The sequence below is a fragment of the Thalassophryne amazonica genome, chromosome 13 (assembly GCF_902500255.1).
Source record: "Thalassophryne amazonica chromosome 13, fThaAma1.1, whole genome shotgun sequence".
Classification (NCBI taxonomy): Eukaryota; Metazoa; Chordata; class Actinopteri; order Batrachoidiformes; family Batrachoididae; genus Thalassophryne; species Thalassophryne amazonica.
This window is the reverse complement of record NC_047115.1, coordinates 81,075,550-81,102,875: the sequence shown is the minus strand read 5'-3', so window position 1 is coordinate 81,102,875 and position 27,326 is coordinate 81,075,550. Positions and strand designations below refer to the sequence as shown.

The window sequence follows — 27,326 nt, the reverse complement described above, 5'->3', positions numbered from 1 at the left end:
GTCCACTTTGGTGGGACAAATTCTGAGTTTTTGAAGATCATTTGTGGGGTGCCCCAGGGTTCAGTCCTTGGGCCACTTTGTTTATTTTGTATATTAATGATATATGTTTGGTTTCTAAGTATGTAAGTTGTATTTTATTTACGGATGATATGACTGTGTTTTGTAGTGGGGATCATTTGGGACAGCTCCTGGACAAGATGGAGAACGAATTACATAAATTTAAAAAATGGTTTGATTTAAATAAATTATTGCTCCATTTTGGTAAAACTAAGTGTATCATATTTGGGAATAAGTCCAGGAATTTAAGCAAAAAACTATTACTACATGATATTGAAATTGTAACAGATACAAAATTTCTTGGTGTTCATATTGATGATAGATTAAGCTGGAAAACACATTAACTATGTTAAAACTAAAATGTCAAAAGCCATTGCAATTCTGCATAAAGCCCAGGACTTCCTCACCCAACACACATTGACCACTTTATATCATGCATTACTTGTTCCATATATGACATATTGTGTCGAGGTTTGGGGAAATACATACAGAACTAATACTAAACCAGTTTTTCTGTTGCAAAAGAAAGCTATAAGAATTATCAGTAATAAACCATATCAAGAGCCAACAAATTCGTTATTTGCTTGTCTGCACATTTTAAAATTCTGGGACTTGTTTGATTATATTACATACAGATTATGTATAAAGTTAAAAATAAGATTTTGCCTCCACATGTCCAGAATCTGTTTAAAATGAGAGACTCCAGCTACAGTTTGAGAGGAACATTATTATTTGAGAAATTGAAGATCCATACTACTGTTAAAAGTCATTGTGTTTCCGTCAGGGGTGTTAATATTTGGAATAATTGTGCTGATAATATTAAAATACTTCCAAGGTACACTGGTTGGTTTTAAAAGGCTTTACAAAAATAATATATTTACCCGTTATCGGTTGAAGGATTAGGTTTACATTTTTGTCACTGTTCACTCTTACTTGTTTTGTTGTGTTTTGAAATTTTGTGATTAAGTTAAATTGTTTATGCACCTTTTTTCTCTCTTTTCTTGTACAGTTATTATGACCATATGTGTATGTGGGTGAAGGCAGAAGCAAAGCTTATAAGCTCCTCCCTTATACCATTAAAAATAACACATACATACATATATATATATATATATATATATATATATATATATATATATATATATATGCTTTGCTTCTGCCTTCACCCTTTCGGCCACACGGGTTCTTCGTACATTGTTTCTTTTATGTTTTGTTATTGCCTTTGTTGTTGCTCAGCCGTGTGCCGGATAAATACATAAATTCAAAATTCAATTCAATTCAATTTATCTCAATTTATCTCGGCTTGAGACCAGCACACAGAATGAACTGGCAGCACACCACATGTGGCTGAGTTGACTCATGATCATCCATAACATCTCATAAATTATACAAGTGGAGCACATGTGGAACTTTATCTCTTGTAATTATTGTGAATGTGACTGTTGAAAAAGCAGCATAATAAATTTTGACTTGAGGTTACCTTCAGTAGCAACTCATTTTTTTTAAAACCAGAAGCAAGTGGAATATTCCTGCAAAGGTCACCTGACCACATAACTCAGATATGATGTCAGAGAAAATAACACAGATGTTAGTCACCATCTATTTATTAATGGACACACTTTGTATACCCATTAATCTACAAATCACTACCATGAGTTCTTCTGTTGTGACACTAGATTTTCATTTCTGCAGATTTAGAATGGTTACTTAAAGAAATGTACTGCAGTATACACATTGCTTATCCGTTTTAGAAAACAAAAAACAAAACATTTATCATATAATCTAAGCATTACAATATCAAACTAATATAATAATTTTTTTTCATTGCTTTTGGATGACTTCATATAATATCACAATTTAGGAAAGATAATAGCTAAATTATTATTACTAATATTACTGTTGTTATTGTTAACAATTTATTAGAATTATTATTACAACTTGCTGTACAACTTCATTATTTCAACCTGTTCTACGCATAATAGAGAAGAATTTTATGGCCTCTTTACACATAACACAAAGTTGAGCAAAAGAAGCACGAACCGGCCGAAAACCCGCGAATTGGAAAACTGCGAAAAATTACACCTGCTGTCAGGAGGGATCTGTTGTTGGACAGGTGTGAACAATCACGCGGCGATGGTTTCATGCACACTAATGGCACGTGCATGAACAGTGCTAGCATGTGTCAAGTTGTGCCTCCACACAGCAGTGAAGAAATGAGATGCTGGACATACGTACATAAATAAATGCAAATGTTTAAGCACCAAACTAATGTGACAGCACAGATTCAGATCATTATATGAACAACGAATGTACTGTTTAAATGCAAGACACTCATGTTACTGGTCATGAGTCTGTTTTCACTGTTTCTTCCTGTTAAAAGGGAGTTTTTCCTTCCCACTGTCGCCAAGTGCTTGCTGACAGGGGTTCGTTTTGACCGTTGGGGTTTTTCTGTAATTATTGTATGGCTTTTGCCTTACAATATAAAGCACCTTGGGGCAACTGTTTGTTGTGATTTGAGGCTATATGAATAAAATTGATTTGATTTTGATTTGATTTAAAAGATAAAAAAATAAAACATGCACAAAACCCCCACAATTTCTAATATTTAATTCGTATGCGCACAATACAAGAATGATCCTCCTCCTAGATGTACACCAGGAAGTGATGAACTGACATGATGAATTTTCCATCCTTTTATTTTTTACACAAATGACCTGATGCACTCGTATGATGAACACATGAGCCGGCTCTACGTGCCCAGCGTGTACTGAAGAGCTGGTGACCGCGTTGCAAAGCAGATATGTATTTTTACTGATTACAATGTGAGGAGAGCCCATTGATGCACGCGCCTCACGGTAATGTCTTGTGCCGTGATATTCTACATCACGTGTTATGTGTTCTCCAGCTTTGAGTAGCAATGACGCAGTGATCAAGTGCAGCTTTGACTGCGTGGTCATCGCCGTGCACGCTGAGATGTGATTGGGGTGAGCCAGTTCATTTTTATTTCTCCCCATGACATCATTGCTTGCAGAAGTGTACAGTGCCCTGCCTTGCACATGGATGAGTGGAGCACATGTGACAATTTGTGTCCCCCAGCTTTGTATTTTGCTGACGCTGCGATCACCTATGGTGTTGAGCGGTGCAAGCTGCAGGACCGCAGCACTCGCCGTGACTGGTGGTCAGCTTCCTCCCTGCATGATTTTGAATATCACCTATCCCATGACGTGATCACATGTCAATCATGGTTCCCTGACAAATGCATAACTGTAGTGCATGTGTGGGCATGTGACCATGTCAATCAACACATGATCGCCATGTGACACACCCTACTCTCCTCACATGAATGAGCTCACTGTCACACGCGTGTACACAGTGGTCAGCTATGATGTGGTGCAGCAAAGCACTGATATGAATGGCCACATGTCACATGAGGGGCAGTGGGCCGGTGAGTGGTTTCTATTTTCCACCATGTCAAAAGAGCCTGCAGATACTACATGTGCATGGCGATGGCGTCTTATGAAGAAGTTCTGTTCTTCATGGCATGATATCTGTTCTCCAGCTTTGAGTAACGATGCCACAGTGGTCAAGTACAACATGGTTCACATTGGTGATTGTGTGTGTGATCATCTGACAGCTTCGGTTGTGCTGGCATCATCTAATTGCCTCAGTGGGCATGCCTGGGCCATGATCATCAACGATCGCATGTGACATCGCAGGAAGGCTGGGTTTTTATTTACATTTCTGTTGTGGTGTGGGACTGGGATATACCATGGTGTTCCACAGCTGTCAGCTTTTCTATCATGGACATGACAGCCATCCAGCTGTGTGTGCTGCACTGACAGTGATCACACTGCACTGCAGCCACTGTGCAAGCCTTCATAACCTCAGCCGCACCTTGATAGGCTCATGGTGTTGGGGGACACACACTCACACACCATCTGTGTTGCAGGCGGGAGGACACACACCACACAAAGGCCATTTAAGGTGCTGGCAGAGGAGGGGGAACAGCACTGTTTTGCTTGGTAATGGCACACTCGTTGGGCACTTAGAATATGTGCAGCCATTTGTGTTCCCAGCTCAACAACGGTCTGCCTGCACTCTATTTTCGTAATGGCAGCACAAATGGTCCCTCCTTTTCTAAGTGCCCCGCGAGTGGTGTTGGATGTTTGTGAGTGGCACCTAGACTCCAGCCGACTCCGGCAGAGAGTGGGTCAAATGGCCACTAGTACAGCATTCGACGACCTTCAGCCGCAAATGTGAAGGTTGCCTCGATGGAGTTATTCAGCCATGGTTCAGCATGGATGATGATTTTGTGCAGCTGCTTGGCCTTGGCAAGATATGTCCATCCTGAGTACGACATGCCGTTTAAATGCTGTGAACACGATCAGATTGACACTGTGACCTCATCTTTGCCACTGCTCGAATGGGTTTCCAGTGCATGCGGCAGGCAAATATACAGTGCATGTGCCGTGCCTGAGAGAATGTGGCAGCTGCTGTTCAAGTGCAGCTCCGATTTCCCACGAGTGCCATTTGACTCCTCTTTGCGCACCATTCTGCCACAATTGTGTTATGTGTGAAAGGGCCCTTAACCAAGTCATTGTATATTTCATGTCACTTTAGTTAAGGTATTGTAAGTTGCATTGCATTGTGTACATGTTGTCATCACAATTTGTGACATTCAGGAAACTCAAGTGAATGATGATTAAAGGTGATAGCATGTCATATCACTGCAATGCTCTGGCATGCCATACACACAGGTACATTTTAATTGAAAAAACACATGCCTTAACTCGCAGGCAGCATTCGCTGACCCATTTTGATTGTAATTAAAGCCTGCTGCTAATATGTAGTAAGTAAAGTGTGATGCTTGCTGCCTGACCTCAGTACCACATGAACTGTGAAAAAACTGCAAAAATAAGTGCTCCAGTGAGAAGATCGTGATCTAATATATAATGCTGACTATGTGTGTGTGTATGTGTGTGTGTGTGTGTGTGTGTGTGCGTTTGCACACGTCTAAGGCCCCAGTGACCTCCCCCTTGGTGCACTCAGTCACTATACCAAGTTTGGTGTTGATTGCATAATTACTGTGGCTGTGTATAGCGGAATAGGGCGTGATCTAAAATGTAAGGCTGACCGTATGTGTCTGTGTGTGTGTGTGTTTGCGCACGTATGCTTTCAACCTAAGGGTGCCAGTGACCTCCTCCTTGGTGCCTCTTGTCACCATACCAAGTTTGGTGTCCATTGCTTAATTACTCTGGCTGTGCATAGCAAACACACACGCATATGTGGTAAGCTTTATATATTAGATCATTTTGTTTATGTCTGCACCTTGGGGCAACTGTTTGTTGTGATTTGGCACTATATAAATAAAATTGATTTGATTTGATGTCAATCAAATACTTGTTTAATTTGTGTGATATCAGCTAAATATCACTGATGTAAGTTTGGTAATTAACCTTTTTATCTGTCTCATTAGCCAGGCAGCCAGTCTGCTCTGTGTCAGCCTGATCCCATCAGATCTCAGAAGCTAAGCAGTGCAGCATCTGGTTAAAACTTGGATGTGAAACTGGAGTTGGGTCGGAAAGGGCATCCCGTGTAAAACTTGTGCCAGTTACCAGTGCGGATCCGCTGTGGCGACCCCATCCCGAGATGGGAACAGCCGAAATTACAACACACACATCTGTCTCATTAGGCAGTTTAGAGTACTTAATTTCATTAATGTACTTTTTAACTAATGTAGTTCTGCACCTAGTTTAAGTTCATTTTAAAAGAAAATTGTCCCGAGAAAGGGATGCGAGTGGTGTTTACATAGTTGCACAATCATGTTTGCTGTATTTTCTTTTGTAAGCACACTTTTCACCTTAGGGCCCTGTCCCACTGGCGTTTAGGAGGATTTGCGTATGGATTGCGCACAATATTGGCCCATATTCGCCAAACATCCGCAATATCCGTGTAACATGCCTGTATGAGTTGGCCGTCATCCGAACACACCCGTTATCATCCGCAGAGGCACGCATGTCTGCAGCCAGGATTTTTGAGCTGTTCAAAAATCTGGATGCGGATAACATCCGCCTTACATACTCCATACATACTCAATTCATACACAATACATACTCACTCTATGCGCTGTATATCTGCCGTTAACCGCTGATATCCGCAACTGACGGGGATTTGTGTCTTGGCAGCGGACTGGGACAGTGTGTAAAACAGATATATAGCGTTCCTATCATGTCCACATCACAAACTAAAATATGTTGTAGCGAATGCATACAAATTGGCCACGAATAAAGTGTTTTTATTACATCTGCTTTGCAGCTGATTTGCGGACAATCTGTGAATGCATAACAAACATGTCATGTAAACCCAAAGTACTATATGTGGCAGAAAGCGACATACCTGCCAGTCAGTGCCGGTCCGGCTGTGTAAATCCACAAAGACGTAATAGCTGCTGCAATCCAGGACTTTTATTTAACAACAAAAGGAAGAGTTGCTGTTTATAGCCACAACTCACGCTGAAGTCTGTTTTCTGTGACACTCTCAAAAAAAAAAAAAAAAACACCGTCTCACACCCTGAGCAGCTTCCCCCTTCCCGCTCCCCAAACTCATGAACAGTTAACCCTCGCACGACAAAATGAACATTGACTCTGTGATCAACTTGTCCAAGTCCAGCAAATGCTCCAAAGGCTGTATTGTTGGTGTGAATTGTGATTCCGACGTCCCAAGTGCGCTTATTTTATGACCGCAATGCAGGTGCCGTGCACGCGCAACACGTGCGCGATGCATTCATAATACACCCGTAATACTGCCGTGATAATTGCAATGTGTCAGATCAGTTTCCTCACTACATGCGTTATATAACCATGACTGTTCATCATATATTTGCTATATATTATTAATATATCCGTTATTCATACTGGGACATTTGTCGTTTTTGGCCATTTTTGTTGCCGACGACAACAAACGCCCGTACTTTATATACTCAATTCATTTGCAATTAATCCTCTCCCCAGTGGGACAGGGCCCTTAGGTGGCCTTGCTCTTCCAAATGTTGGTCATCTGTATTTGTTTGATAACTACAATATGCCCATCATCCTTTGGCAATGACAGGGGACTTTGCTTTGTGAAGCTTAACTTATTGAACCATAAGGACTTATTTTGGTCTTAGACAGTTGGAATGAACATTTTACTGGTTTTGGAACTGTGCCACTTCCAAATTGCAATGTATTTTGATGCCAGAAAGTGGCCCCTGCCTAATAAAAAAAAAAAATAAATAAATAAACCAAGTGTCAGGGTGACCTACAAGGAGTTATGAGTGAACCACTTCAAATTCAAGTTAAGTGGATTAAAACTATAAACTCTCTAAAAGGCTTGTTTTCTACACTATTTTCTGGTGTCACCCTCAGACAAGGTGATTCCATATATGGGGATTCCAGTCACCGATATTTCAGTGACTGGAACACAAAATATTTCTACTTTAATTTTATTGTAAATCATTCTTCAAACTCTACTAGTGTATTTTATATGTAAATCCAATTTGGTTGGAGAAAAGCATTGCTTAAATTCACAATCAGCATTTTTAAATCTTGAAATTAGCATGCTGTGCCAACCAATTTCAAGCATGCAGATGGACTGCACTAAGCTATTTGCTCAGTCTGCTGTAACTGATCGGTCATTAGGGAGATGCTGATTTTGAAAATATGATGATTGACTAATTTCATCGCCAATGTATTGGAAAATTAATGCATTAACTAAAGGGGTAAATTTGAAAGGAGCAGAAATGTTTTTACAAGGCAGCAATGTTCTGTCACATTTATGCAGCTCCACTGAATTTCCACATATAAATAATTACTGAGCTGCTCCTGAATAGAGCATTATTATCGCAACATTTTTATGTTATGTACTCACAAGACAAAAATAACACAGAATAAAACCAAATGTTGCTGAAAAGCTCAATCTAATTAAGGGACTGAACCATATTTTGTGGACTATGTGCCGCACTGGTGTTTTCATCACATCTGACCAAAAAAGAATGTGGTATGAAGAGGAAAAAGAAATATAAGTGACATTGGTCTCTAAGTCACATTTTTTAAATATGTTGTGACTGCTTCATACATCAGGATTTTTAGTTATCACACTATGTTTGTGAGCAGCTGTGCAACAGGATTATTAAAGTTTCTGTATGAGGCACAAAGAACAAACCCATTCTTTAAAAAACAATTTAGATCTGGGTTTGATGACAAATTACATACCAATACATAATTTACCCAACTGCTCTAAAGCTCTTGAAAAAGTTGTTTGACAGTAGCTTGTGAACTGTCTTGTTGATAATGACCTTTTTGAGCTCCTGCAGTTGGTTTTCAGAGCATAACATTCTACAGAGACAGTATTTAACAATCTTCGGCCGGTGATGTACTTGCGTACAACAGCACTGCTGCTTCTGCTTGATCTTAGTGCAGCATTTGATAGTTGATCACTGGATATTGTTGGTTTGGCTTGAAAGCTACTTTGTTACGACTGGTAGGATTCTATCATGGCTGTCATCATACATCCATCTGATTTTAATGCGTTTCTATAACATTCTTTCATAATACATGGTATGTACCAATAACGTATGGGGCACCACAAGCTTCTGTACTGAGTCCTTTGTTGTTTTCTCTATAGCACCTCTAGGAGAGATAAGAAAAGCAATTCCAACTTTTGCAATGTTATGCCAATGACACCCATTTTAACATGCCAATTAATGTTAATATTCCCTGTCAAATTTGGATCTTAGAGGATTGCTTGATGTCCATGAGGAATTTGGATGTCTAGTAAAATCTTACTTTTAAATTCAGAGAAGATACAAATGATGCTCGTTGGTCCCCTGAGACACAGAAGCCAATTTGACCAATTAACATTGAGCCTGGATAGGTGCTCTTGAAGAGCAAGGCCTATTAAAAAACAAACAAACAAAAAAATCTTGTTTCTGGTAACCTAACCCTAGCTATTTTGCCACCTTTAAAATCAGCCAGTAAGTAAAAGCTTTTTTATTTGAAAGCTTGTGTACACATTCCCAAAACAGATTACCAGTCAGCGACTTTAATTTTTTTGTCTTTACAGAGCACTTCGTTTTCTCCCACACTGAGTGCATTAAGTTCAACTTTTCAGAAAGGTGCTGTGCTTACTGCAGCCCTGATTCAGTCAGAGCAACAAAACAACTATTTGCTGTCTCTCAAGTCAGTGATATGTCACACAAATGTCTGCTGTTGTCTGGATCTGCACACGTTCATGAAGTGCTTTCAGTTTGAGTGATCTGGTGGTTCCATTAAAACGGTGCATGAGCCGATGATCCTGTTAAAACGTTCCTCTAGCTGTTAACTATGGTCAAAAGTCCTCAAGTAACCCACACATCAGACAGCTGCACAGTGTTATTAAAGAAAAAAACAATGTACTATACATTTTGATAAGTTGCATGATGTTTGTCAGACAGAAGCAGCAGCAATTCTTTTGCTGTGCTGTGAATGAAACAAGATTGCTAACTGGTGCCCTGTGGATCACATTAGGCCCTTTTGTGTGAACATGCTTTAGGGCCCCTTCACACATAGTGCGAATTTGGTCAAAGTGTGCATAAAGGAGGAATCGTATGCAAAATATATATATTTGTGGCTGCTTCGTACACCTCGTACACCTGTTGCTACAACTATTTGTGCACACCAGTGGCTGAAAGACAGAGTGTGCGCTGTGCAAACCCATCGAACCCCCTTGCAGCATGTGTTGGCCAAACTCCAGCTGACATGCACGAACATCTAACACTGCTCTTGTGGCACAGAAAATGTGTGGCCATTCACACTGTTAACATGAAAACAGTCAGCAGACAATCACTGTCGAGCTGGATGTAAAATTTGTCTAAGTGCCATATGAGTGTGGCTTTTCAAAACAGCAACACACATGAGGACCCACCCTCAGACCCAAGGGAGGCGCCAGAGCAACCACGAGACAGGGATGTGGCGGGCAGTCCCGGAGGAGCACCGGAAGCCCAGGGCGAGAACAAACCATCAGGGGAAGAGGGGGCCAGGCAGCTGGAGAAGAATGACCCACCTAGCAGGGCAATCCCCCGACCAGGGAAGACGTGAGATGAGGCCCAAGAGCGGCAGGGACAACCGAGGAGCCGGAGGGAGAGGGGCAGGCCCCACAAACCCTGAGAGAGAGGCAGTGGCAAGGAAGATCACGCATGCACCGAACTCTGAGGAGAGGCACCCACCCCCTGCCCAGGTACCGTAGCCCAGCCCTCCCATGGCAGAGTGGGCAAAGCCCCTACATTAAAAGTAACAACGGCCGCCCAATTACCACTTTCCCTACTACCACCCCACCCCCCAACAGGACCAGCAGCCCCGCAGCAAGACCAACCCGCCGCCCAGCATCCCCTGATTGTGGGTGGATGTGTCATTCCAATGCCATTTGGCCTCATTCGGCTTATCTGTGATGGGGTGTAAAGACCAGCACTTCTCTTTACAATTAAGGTACAAATGTAGGAAGGTAATGTAGGAAGTCCAAGTATTGCTTTATATATAAACTAGCTGGGGTACCCGGCATTGCTCAGGTTAACCTGTTTAAGATATAATCTACAAAATATTCCAACGTTTATATTTTGTCATAATTGTAGATATCTTATAAGTATATATGTAGTCTGAATAGGCAAAGGTTTGAACTAAAAACCCCAAATAGGTGGAATCCCCAAACCAAGAGAGAAAACTGAATTTTGCTGCATGCAAGAAACAACTTCAACTTCAACTTTTTTCTTATATAGCGCCAAATCACAACAAACAGTTGCCCCAAGGCGCTCCATATTGTAAGGCAAGGCCATACAATAATTATGAAAAACCCCAACGGTCAAAACGACCCCCTATGAGCAAGCACTTGGCAACAGTGGGAAGGAAAAACTCCCTTTTAACAGGAAGAAACCTCCAGCAGAACCAGGCTCAGGGAGGGGCAGTCTTCTGCTGAGACTGGTTGGGGCTGAGGGAAAAAACCAGGAAAAACACATGCCGTGAAGGGGGGCAGAGATCGATCACTAATGATTAAATGCAGAGTGATGCATACGGAGCAAAAAGAGAAAGAAACAGTGCAACATGGGAACCCCCCCACAATCTACGTCTAAAGCAGCATAACCAAGGGATGGTCCAGGGTCACCTGATCCAGCCCTAACTATAAGCCTTAGCGAAAAGGAAAGTTTTAAGCCTAATCTTAAAAGTAGAGAGGGTATCTGTCTCCCTGATCTGAATTGGGAGCTGGTTCCACAGGAGAGGAGCCTGAAAGCTGAAGGCTCTGCCTCCCATTCTACTCTTACAAACCCTAGGAACTACAAGTAAGCCCGCAGTCTGAGAGCGAAGCGCTCTAATGGGGTAATATGGTACTACGAGGTCCCTAAGATAAGATGGGACCTGATTATTCAAAACCTTATAAGTAAGAAGAACAACAATGAAGTTCTTCAGACTTTATATTGCAGATCAAGTATGATCATAATCATTAATCAGAATTGATGTTATGACCTTTATAATTGTTGATACATTGCAAATCTAGTTTATAAGAATGCTGCAAAAATAAAATGGCTTTTAAGCAAATGTTAATTTTGGATTTCAGATGTTGAATATATATTTAAATGTAGCTTTTACTGACCAATAGTTCTGAAGAGCCTCTTGGTAGACAATGTTCCTTGTCCTTCTGTCAGGAAAGTGGATATACAGCTGATTGGGGTTACCAACTGTGGAGCATCTGACTAACTGTGGAAGATCGCAGGTTCTGCCATATTCAGGCCAGCCACATTATCAGCAAAAGTAGTGGTTTCTTTTTGCACACTTTGAGGCATTCCATCTTTAAATGGTGTAAATGTTGCCTTGCATGTTTCTTAAAGTTATGCATTCATTGGTATATTTAGAGAACAAACAATCTTTTCAATTGTAAAAAAAGAGGTTTGACCACTGAAAACAGTTTGAGCCATGAAACATCAACATACCAAAACTATTAGATCAACCCCAAAGCTAGTGCACTATTATAATAGGACAGCAGGTTGTGAAGAGTTGATAAAATTAATTTATGATATTTACATCATATTGAGCAGCCTATATACAACGCGCCATTGGAGAACACAGGCTCTATGCCCACTTACTGGCTGATTGAAAGGGTGCTGCCCCATCAGCAGTTAGAACTACATCCCTTTTTCAAATGATCTGCAGAGTGCCATTGTGATACAGAAAACATGCGTTTGCCTGATACATTATGATCAACGCTAGCTAAGTGATACACATCATGTACACTCTACACCTTTATTTTTAGAAAATGTGCAAATGTTTAGAAATATATGTACAAATTGCAAGAAAAGACAAAGCTTGATATTTTATCCAGTAAACTTTTAAAGTTTAATTTACAGCCTGTGTTTGAAAGCTCTCTGCTCAGAGTGAAAACCTTCATTCCAAGAAGGAACAGGCTGTATTCTGATAAGTATTATATCATAGTGATTGTGTATAAGTTTTATCAAAATTCATGTGGATTGACCCATCTACATCTCTGAGCTGGCACCTTATCTGCAGGTCTAAATCCTTGTTCCTGGGGACAGCATTATGAAGAGTTTACCCTGTATTTATTTTGAAGTTGATAAACATAACGCAATATTGGCCATTAGGTACAGAAAAATCTCAATTTGAGCGTGCATATTGCCATAATGATTAAACCAGATTTAAAGACCATTTTTATGCAGGATGGCATATCTACTCATTCACACATGGTGTCAAATATCATGGGTGTAATATTGGTAGAGGGGAGTATGGGGATAACAAAGCACATGGAAGAATGTTACTTTGTATTGAATTGTGTGTTTATATTCCTACAATCAAAATGTTCAGTTTATGATTAGTCAGTATATGACAGAATACTCACATTTGTTTTTGCTATAAACAGGTCTGAAAACACTAAAGTTTGTAGAGTTGTTCAAATCTTTTCAAGGAGAGTCAAACAGGTTTGTAGCACCCACGTGCAGCATGTGCAGAGAAAGGATGCATTCATATCAAGGGGGATATTTGAATCTGCTTGGTTATACAACCAAGCTGGCATGCACACCCATGCTATGTGTGCTAGCCAGCAGCCAGCAGCAGATAGCCCAGGAGTCTGGGCTCTGTTTATAGCAGTAGGCAGGCTACCGAGCTCCTGCATATATGCATAGGGCCAGCGGCCAGCTATTAAAGCTGAGAGATTTGTGCTGGAGTACAACTGCCACTGAGGTACATATGGTTCAACTGTATGTATCAGATTATTGTTAATATTGTTGTCTTAATATTATTTTTTTTTGTTTGAAAATAGTACCAGGTTGTAGCCCATGTCATGGTGGTTCAGAATATGTAACTTTGGGGAGTTCACCTTTTGTAGTTTTAGAGCCTGTTCCGGACAGACAGAAAGACAAAAGTAGCCATTTATGTATATAGATGTATAGCAATGATGGGTCCTTCTGGTTGCCAGAACAGGCCATCCCACCTGAGAGTATAATTCACAGTCGTGTGTCAACACTTTGCAGTTTGTCATGAACCTCAGAGAAGCATGGTGGGCAGTGTCTACTATTTGATAACATTGACCAGAAGCATTCATATATAAAAGATCTCCGTAGTCCAACACAGATAAAAAGTTGCAGCGACAATCTGCTTTTTTTACTTTCAAAGAAAACTTCAGCTTGTTTTGAAAATAAAAACCCAATTTAAGCCTCAGCTTCTTCACAAGTTTCTCCACATGCAGCTTGAAAGTGAGGGTGTCATCAATCAAGATACCCAGGTATTTATAGATGTGAACCACCTCATTTGTGGCCACTTCTTAGAATTGGAAAACAACATAAGCTAAGTCTTATCTGCATTGAGAACTAGTTTTAGCTGAAGTAATGAGTGATAAAGAGCACAAAAGGCTTTCTGCAGGGATTCAATGGACTGGACAAGAGTTGAACCACAGCAATAAAAATTGTGTCATCAGCATAAAATGCAAATTAGCATCTGACATATTAAAGCCCAAATCATTGATATAAACAATAAGTAACCCACTACAGAAACCGGCACCCCTTTGCAGACAGTAACAAATCCAGACCATGAAGTAAAGACTGCATGCTACATATGAAGTTTCATTCATTCAGTTGACACTATATTACATTTTTTGTTAGAGCCACCCATGTTTACTAGTCATATATGTCACCGACGTTCATTTTTATACCAGAAGTAACTAATGAAAGGGATTTATAATCATTCTGAAATAGCAAGAGTCATACAGTCATGTTTGTCAAACACAGAAACAAACATTATGCAAATTTTTGGCCCAGATGCGCAAAGCATAGAACAGCTGTTTTTATCGTAAGGCATACGAGGTCTGTCCGTAAAGTATCGTACCTTTTTATTTTTTTCGAAAACTATATGGATTTCATTCATATGTTTTTACGTCAGACATGCTTGAACCCTCATGCGCATGCGTGAGTTTTTCCACGCCTGTCGGTGACGTCATTCGCCTGTGAGCACGCCTTGTGGAAGGAGTGGTCCCGCCCCCTCGTCGGATTTTCATTGTCTGGAAATGACGGAATGAAAAGGACTTTTTTTCCATCAGAATTTTTTCAGAAGTTGTTAGAGACTGGCACCTGGAAACCATTCGAAAAATGTATCTGGCTTTCAGTGAAAATTTTACGGGCTTCACAGAGAATAAGGACTTTAACTACAGGTTTAAGGACCCCTTTAAAGGACGGTCGGTGCGCTGCGCTGCAAGCTGCGACGATGCGACGATGCGGCACAAACCACTGGATCATTTCTAAGCTGATGGCTCTGTGGATACGAGACTGTCGTGTGCTCTTTCTCTGGTTATCACAAGACCTGGACATCAGCCATTTTCCGGCAGATTTCACTTTTAACAAGAGATTTTGTCATGGAAAGCCACGCGGAGGCTTCGCGCATCACGACCGATTCGCTGATGAAGCGAGACAAAGGAACACCTCCGTTTCGGAGTGTTAGAGGACAAGTTTGGACATGTCCAGCTCTCCACAAGTTCTTTTATACTCACTCGACTGGTAAGCACTGAAAGCCGAGATAGACAAGTCCAACAACACGGAACACTATTCTTGACTGTGCGCAATGGTTCCTGATAATTCTCCAGCAACACGTGGCATTAATCGTAGCGTGTGGTAACAGGTTGCAGCAGTTCCTGAGGACACCTGAGAATTGTGTTGTTGCTTGCTATTGCGCGTAACAATGCATCGTTAAGTTCTGTCACGTTGTGAATGAGATGAATTGTCTCCACACACACCCATATTCATCCAACCGAATTCAGATCGCTCCAGTTTTTCAGAAGAACTTTGTGACTGCATGCGTAGTTGGGCTCTGTGCCATGGAGTGGCGCAGAGAGGAGGAGGAGGACAGAGCCAGATTTGTGGCTTCATGCATTTCTCACTGTAGGATGTAGCCTGAAGCCACTTTTAATGTTTCAGCCAAAATGGTTCACTTTCAACTTGACATTATTTCCTTAACACAGCATGCTGTCCTTAGCGAAGTCTTTCTCTGAAGTTTGCTCTCTGCTTTCATCTTAAAAGAGGCATGTCAAGAGTGAGCACATATGCACATATTTGAAAACAAGAGGCTTGAAGCTGAGCATCATTTTGTTGCTGGCACAGTGCTCCAGACAGTCACTGAGACAGCTTTAACAAGAGGTCATTATGATGTTGGCAGAAATACCTCCAGAAAATTGACCTATATTTCAGTGTTTGTGGGTGCACCATCGGAATCAATCAATCAATCAATTTTTTTTTTTTTTATATAGCGCCAAATCACAACAAACAGTTGCCCCAAGGCGCTTTATATTGTAAGGCAAGGACATACAATAATTATGTAAAACCCCAATGGTCAAAACGACCCCCTGTGAGCAAGCACTTGGCTACAGTGGGAAGGAAAAACTCCCTTTTAACAGGAAGAAACCTCCAGCAGAACCAGGCTCAGGGAGGGGCAGTCTTCTGCTGGGACTGGTTGGGGCTGAGGGAGAGAACCAGGAAAAAGACATGCTGTGGAGGGGAGCAGAGATCGATCACTAATGATTAAATGCAGAGTGGTGCATACAGAGCAAAAAGAGAAAGAAACAGTGCATCATGGGAACCCCGCAGCAGTCTACGTCTATAGCAGCATAACTAAGGGATGGTTCAGGGTCACCTGATCCAGCCCTAACTATAAGCTTTAGCAAAAAGGAAAGTTTTAAGCCTAATCTTAAAAGTAGAGAGGGTGTCTGTCTCCCTGATCTGAATTGGGAGCTGGTTCCACAGGAGAGGAGCCTGAAAGCTGAAGGCTCTGCCTCCCATTCTACTCTTACAAACCCTAGGAACTACAAGTAAGCCTGCAGTCTGAGAGCGAAGCGCTCTATTGGGGTGATATGGTACTACGAGGTCCCTAAGATAAGATGGGACCTGATTATTCAAAACCTTATAAGTAAGAAGAAGAATTTTGAATTTTGAAGAATTATGGCATTAGAGAACATAAAAAAGGAATCATATCCTTAAACCTAGTTACAGCGCTTTCTGAAAGACTTCTAGTGTAATGAAACTTATTCCCCACTGCTGGGTAGTCCATCAGAGTAAATGTAAATGTTATTAAGAAATGATCAGACAGAAGGGAGTTTTCAGGGAATACTGTTAAGTCTTCTATTTCCATACCATAAGTCAGAACAAGATCTAAGATATGATTAAAGTGGTGGGTGGACTCATTTACATTTTGAGCAAAGCCAATAGAGTCTAATAATAGATTAAATGCAGTGTTGAGGCTGTCATTCTCAGCATCTGTGTGGATGTTAAAATCGCCCACTATAATTATCTTATCTGAGCTAAGCACTAAGTCAGACAAAAGGTCTGAAAATTCACAGAGAAGACAACAAAATGACAGGGATGTTGTTCTTACCTTGATAACACATCTTTTAAGTCAGTTTTTTAATTGTGGAAATGCAGACAATTAAAAATACAGCTTTTCTTTTCTTGTGTGCTTCTATTTCAGGTGAACTCCATTTGGTGTCTCCAATGCTTCAACAGCAACAATGGCTGTCTTGAAATCTGGAAGTACTCTGTTCACTGTCATCTTCATTAGCAGGTAAGGAGCAGAAATACAGCACAACTACTGAAACATGCAGCCAGAAAGCTATCCTAACAGCCATGCATAATCAAGTCATTTTGCATTCAGATTACACAGGAAATGTTGCTGAGTAAAATTTACTCTGCTGGGATAACATTTGATCCCAGTCTAAATAGAGTTAAATATACTCTACCACAGGGCTAAATCAACTAGGGGGTGGTGGCCAAGTGGTTAATGCGCTTGGTTTCAGTTCGGAAGGTTCTGGGTTCAAATCCCACCCCTGCCACATTTCTCCATGTAATGTGGAGTTGCGTCAGGAAGGGCATCCGGCGTAAAACCTGTGCCAAATCAGCATGCAGATCCACCTTGGATTTGCTGTGGCGACCCCGAGTGCAAACAAGGGAGCAGCCGAAGAGACTTACTAGGGCTAAATCAACTCAACATAGTGTAAGGACCCTGTCCCACTGGCGTTTAGGAGGATTTGCAGATGGAATGCGCACAAAGTGGCCCACATCCGCCAAACAACTGCAATAACCGTGTAACATTCCTGTATGAGTCGGCCGCCATCCGAACACGTCCGCGAGGCACGCATGTCCGCAGCCAGAATTTTTGAGCGGCTCAAAAATTCTGCTGCGGATGAGATCCGCATCACTGCCTGAACACATACTGAAGACATACGCAGGACATACACAACCAACGTGCCGCATATCCCCCGTCATCCGCTGATATCCGCAACCAAACGGGTTGGCGCGGGTTCTGTGAGAGGAAGCTCGCAGGAGCAAAAAATGAGCAGCACACTTAGCTGATAGATGCAGAGCGTGAGAGATCCGTGCACAGGCTGTGGGTGAAGCTGGTCTTGGTATGGAAGCAATTAGGAAGATATCGGCTCTGAGCAGAGGGTCAGACAGAAAGGTGTGTGGAAACACCAAAAAGTCAAAAATATTCTATTTTAGAAAATAGAAAGAAATAGAATCTTCCTGTGGAATCTTCCTTCCTTCCTTTTTTGCATTTACGCAATATCTCTAAAATCAGAAAGGTCTTGTCTCAGAGTGATGCTGAAAAACTAATTCATGCATTTATTTCCTCTAGGCTGGACTATTGTAATTCATTATTATCAGGTTGTCCTAAAAGTTCCCTAAAAAGCCTTCAGTTAATTCAAAATGCTGCAGCTAGAGTACTGACGGGGACTAGAAGGAGAGAGCATATCTCACCCATATTGGCCTCTCTTCATTGGCTTCCTGTTAATTCTAGAATAGAATTTAAAATTCTTCTTCTTACTTATAAGGTTTTGAATAATCAGGTCCCATCTTATCTTAGGGACCTCGTAGTACCATATCACCCCAATAGAGCGCTTCGCTCTCAGACTGCAGGCTTACTTGTAGTTCCTAGGGTTTGTAAGAGTAGAATGGGAGGCAGAGCCTTCAGCTTTCAGGCTCCTCTCCTGTGGAACCAGCTCCCAATTCAGATCAGGGAGACAGACACCCTCTCTACTTTTAAGATTAGGCTTAAAACTTTCCTTTTTGCTAAAGCTTATAGTTAGGGCTGGATCAGGTGACCCTGAACCATCCCTTAGTTATGCTGCTAAAGATGTAGACTGCTGGGGGGTTCCCATGATGCACTGTTTCTTTCTCTTTTTGCTCTGTATGCACCACTCTGCATTTAATCATTAGTGATCGATCTCTGCTCCCCTCCACAGCATGTCTTTTTCCTTGTTCTCTCCCTCAGCCCCAACCAGTCCCAGCAGAAGACTGCCCCTCCCTGAGCCTGGTTCTGCTGGAGGTTTCTTCCTGTTAAAAGGGAGTTTTTCCTTCCCACTGTAGCCAAGTGCTTGCTCACAGGGGGTCGTTTTGACCGTTGGGGTTTTACATAATTATTGTATGGCCTTGCCTTACAATATAAAGCGCCTTGGGGCAACTGTTTGTTGTGATTTGGCGCTATATAAAAAAATTGATTGATTGATTGATTGATTGGAAGATTAGCTAAGTTTCTGGTGAAGATCGAATGAGGAGCCGGGGTTCATATGTAGGTGCTGATTAGATGGAGATCAGGTGTGTCGATCAGCTTGAGGCGCGCCACCTGTGCAGAAGAGAGAGGAGCAGCATCAGGAGGAACAGAGCAGGCAGCCCACAGCAATTACGTGGTTATGCCATTAATGGATGTGATCTTTGAGGAACTCACTCTTTAAGAATTCTAAAGATAATATTATCCCAAAATGAAGCTGAACATGAACAAACTCTTGAAATTGAATTACATAAGTTGTAGGCTGTGGGGGTAGAGTCAGTTTCTACTGCCAATGCAATGCGTCACCCAGCAGTGAGTGTAAACACATCAAACACAGTTTCTTCAAGTCATGGATGAATGTGATTGACTGTTACAAGCCACACAAACGTGCAGTTGTACATGCAGTGTGGTTAGGGCTAAGTATTATTTGATTTTTTATTTTTTTTAACAAATTAGTGATAAACTAAGGCTTTTAAAATAGTGCCTTTGCCTAATGGGTACCAGAAGACCCTGGACAGGCCACCACTATCACATGGCTGACACATGTATGGACAGACTATCACATTCACCATCTCACCTACGGTCAATTAGTTTCATCAGTTCACTAAATGTGCATGTCTTTGGAAGGGCAAGGGAGCCAGAATACATGAAGGGAACCTATGAAAATTCCACCCAGAAAGGGTCAACCTGACACCTTGTCACTGTGAGGCAACGGTGTTAACCACTACTATACCCTGCTGTCCACTTACTGAAATGTAATGCAGCTGTTCTGCTCTGTGCAGAGTTGATACTGTCAGACTTCTCAAATGATCTAGCGTAGGTTCTGCTTAGTTCTTGGCTGGGAGACCTCTTAGAAAGAACAGTTTGTTTTTGTTTTCAGGCAGGAAGACAAAAGGAGGCCAAAGAGGAGGTTTATGGAACACTTCATACCTTCAAGTTGTGTATACTATTCTTTCTTTTCTTCATTCATAGTCAGAAAAACCTGCACCGACCCTTCAAATTCAACAGTGACAAAATAAAAAATAATTTGGTTATCTTTCATAAATGTAACCAAACACAAGTCACATAACAATCACTATTCTCCATATAGGCTGAAAAATATCTATGACTGTGTCCCTCCAGGGTTTCATTGTGTAAAAATAATTAATAAAAATGTTGGCAATAAACCACAAACAACCAGCATTAAGATGTTAAGACGTCCCTGTCTGTGTTTTATGAAGACACTGGAAACATGATTTATACACTCTCCTGATATATTTAGCCTCTGTGAGGAGAATATCTATGGCAAATAATAATTTCAACCAATAAATACGATGACATTATTGGCCCTACTGCTGTGAGGACAGTTGTTGACATTACCACCATGAAGAACATTCCCAAAAGCCATTGTTACTCCAAAATACTTGTAAAGTCAAACATTAGTGTGACAGAAAAACTTGTTAGGGAGTTGAATGGTCAGTGTGAACTCACTGCAAAAAGAATTCACCATGTTGTCAACACAAGCACTCAGAAAATTCTCAAGATACATGTTTGCAAATGCCTGAACGTCAATCCAGCCTACTAAAACATCCTCTTATACATTCCTGTGGCTCTCATGAAAGCTGTGGCAGCATCAGAATCTTGTTCCCCCATAGTTAACAGACACAACAAGACAGGATGAGGATCACAGCTGAGCTTGTTCCTTCCAAAAGAAGAAAAAAAAAAAAACATAAAAAAGTGGACAGCCATGGCTTCTGATGGCATGGAGAATATCACTGACTAAATGTGAGTGTGACACCATCCATGCAGTTTAAAGCCACATTATTTATGTATTGATTCATTTGGACTAATTTTTCACAGTGTGGTCACATTGTGACTGATGTCTTTTATGAAAACAGAATCTCAGAAATTACAAAAACAGAGAGAAAACTGCAAAGCCTGAACAACTTATCCATAACAACTGAAGAACTTGTTCACAAATTAGGGCTGCAAGATTAAAACTATATATATATATATATGAGGGTATGATCAAAAAGTGGTAACATTTTATTGACCCACCCTGTATATATATATATATATATATATATATATATATATATATATATATATACGAGGTCTGTTAGAAAACTATCCAACCTTTTTATTTTTTGCAAAAACCATATGGATTTGAATCACGTGTGATTGCATCAGCCAAGCTTGAACCTTCGTGTGCATGCGTGAGTTTTTTCACACCTGTCGGTTGCGTCATTCGCCTGTGAGCAGGCTTTGTGTGAGCAGTGGTCCACCCCCCTCGTCAGATTTTTATTACGAGTAAAATGTCTGAATGATTTGGAGCTTTGCTGCATCAAATTTTTCCAGAAACTGTGAGAGACAGCCAGGTGGACACCATTGGGAAAATTCAGATGGCTTTCAGGGACGATTTCATGGGGATCACACAGATTAAGGAGTGTTACAGCCGGTTTAAAGACCACCCACAGCAGCTGAGAGCGCGCCGCACTCCAAGCGGCGATCGACAGGCTGAAACGACCAGATCATTTCCAAAGTGAAGGCTGTGTTGATCCGGGACGTCGTCTGACTACCACAGAAATGGCAGAAGACGTGGACATCAGAACGTTTTCAGCACATTCCACTGTTACAGGAGTTTTTTTCATGGAAAGAGGAGCGGAGGAATGCGCCACAGAGATGCGAATGGCGCGGGACAAAAGCACCTCCGTGTTGGTCTCACAGGATGGCTTTCAGATGGCCTTCAGAGGGCTTTCGGTGGCTTTTCAGCCGTGTGACTATCCGAGAAACTGTGGATGAGCTGGACATGCCAGAACATGTCCTGTGAGGCTTCATCACGGTGTTGCTTTGCACCATGCGGCTCCGTCCTGACGCATGAATTCATCTGCACGTCTGTCTCAATGTGCCGAAAAAGTGCTGATGTCCACGTCTTCTGCAATTTCTCTGGTAGTCAGACGATAGTTGTGAAAGTGTAGGAACACGGACCCACAACAGGGGGCGTAAATGAACGGGCAATGGATAAGCCAAAACAGTAACAATTGAATGTTATGACATGCACAACGGAATACAGACAAAACAGGTTTGGAAAAACAGTCAATTATACGTTGAGTGACATGTGGGCAGGCTCAAGGATAGGAGACGTCCATCCAGAAACGAGCCGGATCCCACACGGCTTCCACCACCAACGGATCTGAAGAACACCGGAGTCGCCAAGTCCTGGGTCCCCAGGTGGCCACCGTCTCCAGCTGTCAGACCTGGTACTGCTAGCAGAGAGAACAGAAACAGTACAGATGAGTGTGGGTTCGCACACTCAGTAATCCCTCAGTCTGTGTTCCTTAAGGAGGGAGAACCTCCACCTCCAGTAACACACTCGTGCAGCTCCTGTGAAACCACTTATCTGGTTGGGGTGTGAGGCGAAGCCGTCGCAATCCACACCAAACGCCAATACAGCAGACAAGGAAACCGTCACAGGAAAACGGCTGCAAAAGAGATCAGACTATTGTTCGGTTTAGATTCAGCAGAGAATTACCTTTATGGTAGCTGATTTCTCGGCGAGGAGGTGGAGTTGCAGTCCGGCCTTTATGGTGATGAGTAGTGGATGAGTGACAGCTGGTGCTGATGATGAGTGACAGCTGTCACTCCCGGTCGCTCCGATGCCCTCTCATGCTTGAAGCCCGCACTTCAAGCAGGGCGCCATCTTGTGGTGGTGGGCCAGCAGTACCTCCTCTTCAGCAGCCCACACAACAACGATGTCCCGGATCAACACAGCGTTCAGTTTGGAAATGAACGGCACATTCCACTGTTACAGGAGTTTTTGTCATGGAAAGAGGAGCTTTCATTTTAATTCAAAATGCTGCAGCTAGAGTACTGAGAGGGACTAGAAGGAGAGAGCATATTTCACCCATATTGGCTTCTCTTCATTGGCTCCGTGTTAATTCCAGAATAGAATTTAAAATTCTTCTTCTTACTTATAAGGTTTTGAATAATCAGGTCCCATCTTATCTTAGGGACCTTAGTACCATATCACCCCAATAGAGCGCTTCACTCTCAGACTGCAGGCTTACTTGTATTTCCTAGGGCTTGTAAGAGTAGAATGGGAGGCAGAGCCTTCAGCTTTCAGACTCCTCTCCTGTGGAGCCAGCTCCCAATTCAGATTAGGGAGACAGACACCCTCTCTACTTTTAAGATTAAGCTTAAAACTTTCCTTTTTGAAAAAGCTTATAGTTAGGGCTGGATCAGGTGAACCCTGAACCATCCCTTAGTTATGCTGCTATAGACTTAGACTGCTGGGGGGTTTCCCATGATGCACCCAGTGTTTCTTTTTATTCACCTCTTTTTGCTCTGTATGCACCACTCTGCTTTTAATCATTAGTGATTGATCTCTGCTCTCTTCCACAGCATGTCTTTTTCCTGATTCTCTCCCCTCGGCCCCAAGCAGTCCCAGCAGAAGACTGCCCCTCCCTGAGCCTGGTTCTGCTGGAGGTTTCTTCCTGTTAAAAGGGAGTTTTCCTTCCCACTGTCGCCAAGTGCTTGCTCATAGGGGGTCATTTTGACCGTTGGGGTTTTTCTGTAATTATTGTATGGCTTTTGCCTTACAATATAAAGCACCGTGGGGCGACCGTTTGTTGTGATTTGGTGCTATATAAATAAAATTGATTTGATTTGATTTGATCCACAATTTCTCAGATAGTCACACAACTGAAAAACCACCAAAAGCCATCTGAAAGCCATCTGAAAGCCATCTGAAAGCCATCTGAAAGCCGTCCTGTGAGACCAACACGGAGGTGCTTTTGTCCCGCACCATTTGCAGCTCTGTGGCACATTCCTCCGCTCCTCTTTCCATGACAAAAACTCCTGTAACAGTGGAATGTGTCGAAAAAGTGCTGATGTCCACGTCTTCTGCCATTTCTGTGGTAGTCACACGATGTCCCGGATCAACACAACCTTCACTTTGGAAATGATCTGGTCGTTTCAGCCTGTCAATCGCTGCTCAGAGTGCGACGCGCTCTCAGCCGCTGTGGGCGGTCTTTAAACCGGCTGTAACACTCCTTAATCTGTGTGAACCCCATAAAATCATCCCTGAAAGCGATCTGAATTTTCCCAATGGTGTCCACCTGGCTGTCTCTCACAGTTTCTGGAAAAATTTGGCACAGCAAAGCTCCAAATCGTTCAGACATTTTACTCGCAATAAAAATCCGACGAGGGGGGTGGACCACTGCTCACACAAAGCCTGCTCACAGGCGAATGACGCAACCAACAGGCGTGAAAAAACTCATGCATGCGCACAAAGGTTCAAGCTTGGTTGATGCAATCACACGTGATTCAAATCCATATGGTTTTTGCAAAAAATAAAAAGGTCGGATAGTTTTCTAACAGACCTCATATATATATATATATATATATATATATATATATATATATATATATATACATACACACTCAACAAAAATATAAACGCAACACTTTTGGTTTTGCTCCCATTTTGTATGAGATGAACTCAAAGATCTAAATCTTTTTCCACATACACAATATCACCATTTCTCTCAAATATTGTTCACAAACCAGTTTAAATCTGTGATAGTGAGCACTTCTCCTTTGCTGAGATAATCCATCCCACCTCACAGGTGTGCCATACCAAGATGCTGATTAGACACCATGATTTGTGCACAGGTGTGCCTTAGACTGCCCACAATAAAAGGCCACTCTGAAAGGTGCAGTTTTATCACACAGCACAATGCCACAGATGTCACAAGATTTGAGGGAGCGTGCAGTTGGCATGCTGACAGCAGGAATGTCAACCAGAGCTGTTGCTCGTGTATTGAATGTTCATGTCTCTACCATAAGCCGTCTCCAAAGGCGTTTCAGAGAATTTGGCAGTACATCCAACCAGCCTCACAACCGCAGACCACGTGTAACCACACCAGCCCAGGACCTCCACATCCAGCATGTTCACCTCCAAGATCGTCTGAGACCAGCCACTCGGACAGCTGCTGAAACAGTCAGTTTGCATAACCAAAGAATTTCTGCAGAAACTGTCAGAAACCGTCTCAGGGAAGCTCATCTGCATGCTCGTCATCCTCATCGGGGTCTCGACCTGACTCCAGTTCCTCGTCGTAACCGACTTGAGTGGGCAAATGCTCATATTCGCTGGCGTTTGACACGTTGGAGAGGTGTTCTCTTCACGGATGATGCGAAGGAGATGTGTTGCACTGCATGAGGCAAATGGTGGTCACACCAGATACTGACTGGTATCCCCCCCAATAAAACAAAACTGCACCTTTCAGAGTGGCCTTTTATTGTGGGCAGTCTAAGGCACACCTGTGCACAAATCATGGTGTCTAATCAGCATCTTGGTATGGCACACCTGTGAGGTGGGATGGATTATCTCAGCAAAGGAAAAGTGCTCACTATCACAGATTTCGACTGGTTTGTGAACAATATTTGAGGGAAATGGTGATATTGTGTATATGGAAAAAGTTTTAGATCTTTGAGTTCATCTCATACAAAATGGGAGCAAAACCAAAAGTGTTACGTTTATATTTTTGCTGAGTATATATACAGTGAGGAAAATAAGTATTTGAACACCCTGCGGTTTTGCAAGTTCTCCCACTTAGAAATCATTTAGGGGTCTCAAATTTTCATCTTAGGTGCATGTCCACTGTGAGAGACATAATCTAAAAAAAAAAAAAATCTGGAAATCATAATGTATGATTTTTTTCATAATTTATTTGTATGTTACTGCTGCAAATAAGTCAGATCACCTACCAACCAGCAGGAATTCTGGCTCTCACAGACCTGTTAATTCTTTCTTATTCTGCACTCTTTACCTGTATTAATTGCACCTGTTTGAACTTGTTACCTGTATTAAAAGACACCTGTTAACACACTCAATCAATCACACTCCAACCTGTCCACCATTTCCAAGACCAAAGAGCTGTCTAAGGATACCAGGGACAAAACTGTAGACCTGCACAAGGCTGGGATGGACTACAGGACAACAGGCAAGCAGCTTGGTAGAAGACAACAACTGTTATGATTATTTATTAGAAAGTGGAAGAAACACAAGATGACTGTTAATCTCCCTCGGTCTGGGAATCCATGCAAGATCTCACTTTGTGGGGTAAGGATGATTCTGAGAAAGCTCAGAACTACACAGGAGGATCTAGTCAATGACCTGAAGAGAGCTGGGACCACAGTCACAAAGATTACATTAGTAACACATGATGCTGTCATGGTTTAAAATCCTGCATGGCAGCAAGGTCCCCCTGCTCAAGCCAGCACATGTCCAGGCCTGTTTGAAGTTCACCAGTGACCATTTGGATGATCCAGAGGAGGCATGGGAGAATGTCATGTGGTCAGATGAGACCAGAATAGAGCTTTTTGGAATCAACTCCACTTACCATGTTTAGAGGATGAGAACAACCCCAAGAAAATCATCCCAACCGTGAAGCATGGGGGTGGAAACATCATACTCTGGGGTGCTCTTTTGCAAAGGGGACAGGACAACTGCACTGTATTGAAGGGAGGATGGATGGGGTCATGTATTATGAGATTTTGGCAAACAACCTCCTTCCCTCAGTAAGAGCATTGAAGATGGGTCATGGCTGGGTCTTCCAGCATGACAATGACCCCAAACACACAGCCAGGGCAACTAAGGAGGGGCTCCGTAAGAAGCATTTCAAGGTCCTGGAGTGGCCTGGCCAGTCTCCAGACCTGAACTCAATAGAAAATCTTTGGAGGGAGGTGAAACTCCAAACCTGAAAGATCTAGAGAAGATCTGTATGGAGGAGTGGACCAAAATCCCTGCTGCAGTATGTGCAAACCTGGTAACAAACTACAGGAAACGTTTGACCTCTGTAATTGCAAACAAAAGCTACTGTACCAAGGCCCGAGGGTAGGAGACACCTAACCAGAGAAGAGCCGGGACCCACGATGTTCCACCGCCAACGGAGACCTGCAATACGCCGGAGCCGCAAAGTCCTGAGTCCCCAGGTGGCCACCGCTTCCAGCTGTCAGATCAGGTAGTGCTGGCAGGAACAGAGACAGGTTACGGGTTGGGTGTGTGAACACCCAGCAAACAAGTCAGCTGAAAATACAGTTCCTTTCTGGGGGAAATCCTCCACCTCCAAACACAGGAACACAGAGTACGTGCAGTGCCTTATGTATCACTTAAGTCTAAAGTGAGGAGTGGAG

The 27,326-nt window shown here is 42.2% G+C and overlaps 1 protein-coding gene across 1 annotated transcript in view; it reads left to right on the top strand.

The window, feature by feature from the left end:
* Nucleotides 1–27,326, top strand: part of LOC117523458 (gamma-aminobutyric acid receptor subunit pi) — a 365,633-nt gene that overhangs the window by 121,460 nt on the left and 216,847 nt on the right. Inside the window, exon 2 of the mRNA XM_034185000.1 lies at nt 17,076–17,168. Within this exon, the coding sequence (XP_034040891.1) occupies nt 17,116–17,168 (53 nt within the window). The 5' untranslated portion in view covers nt 17,076–17,115. The remainder of the gene's footprint in view (nt 1–17,075; nt 17,169–27,326) is intronic.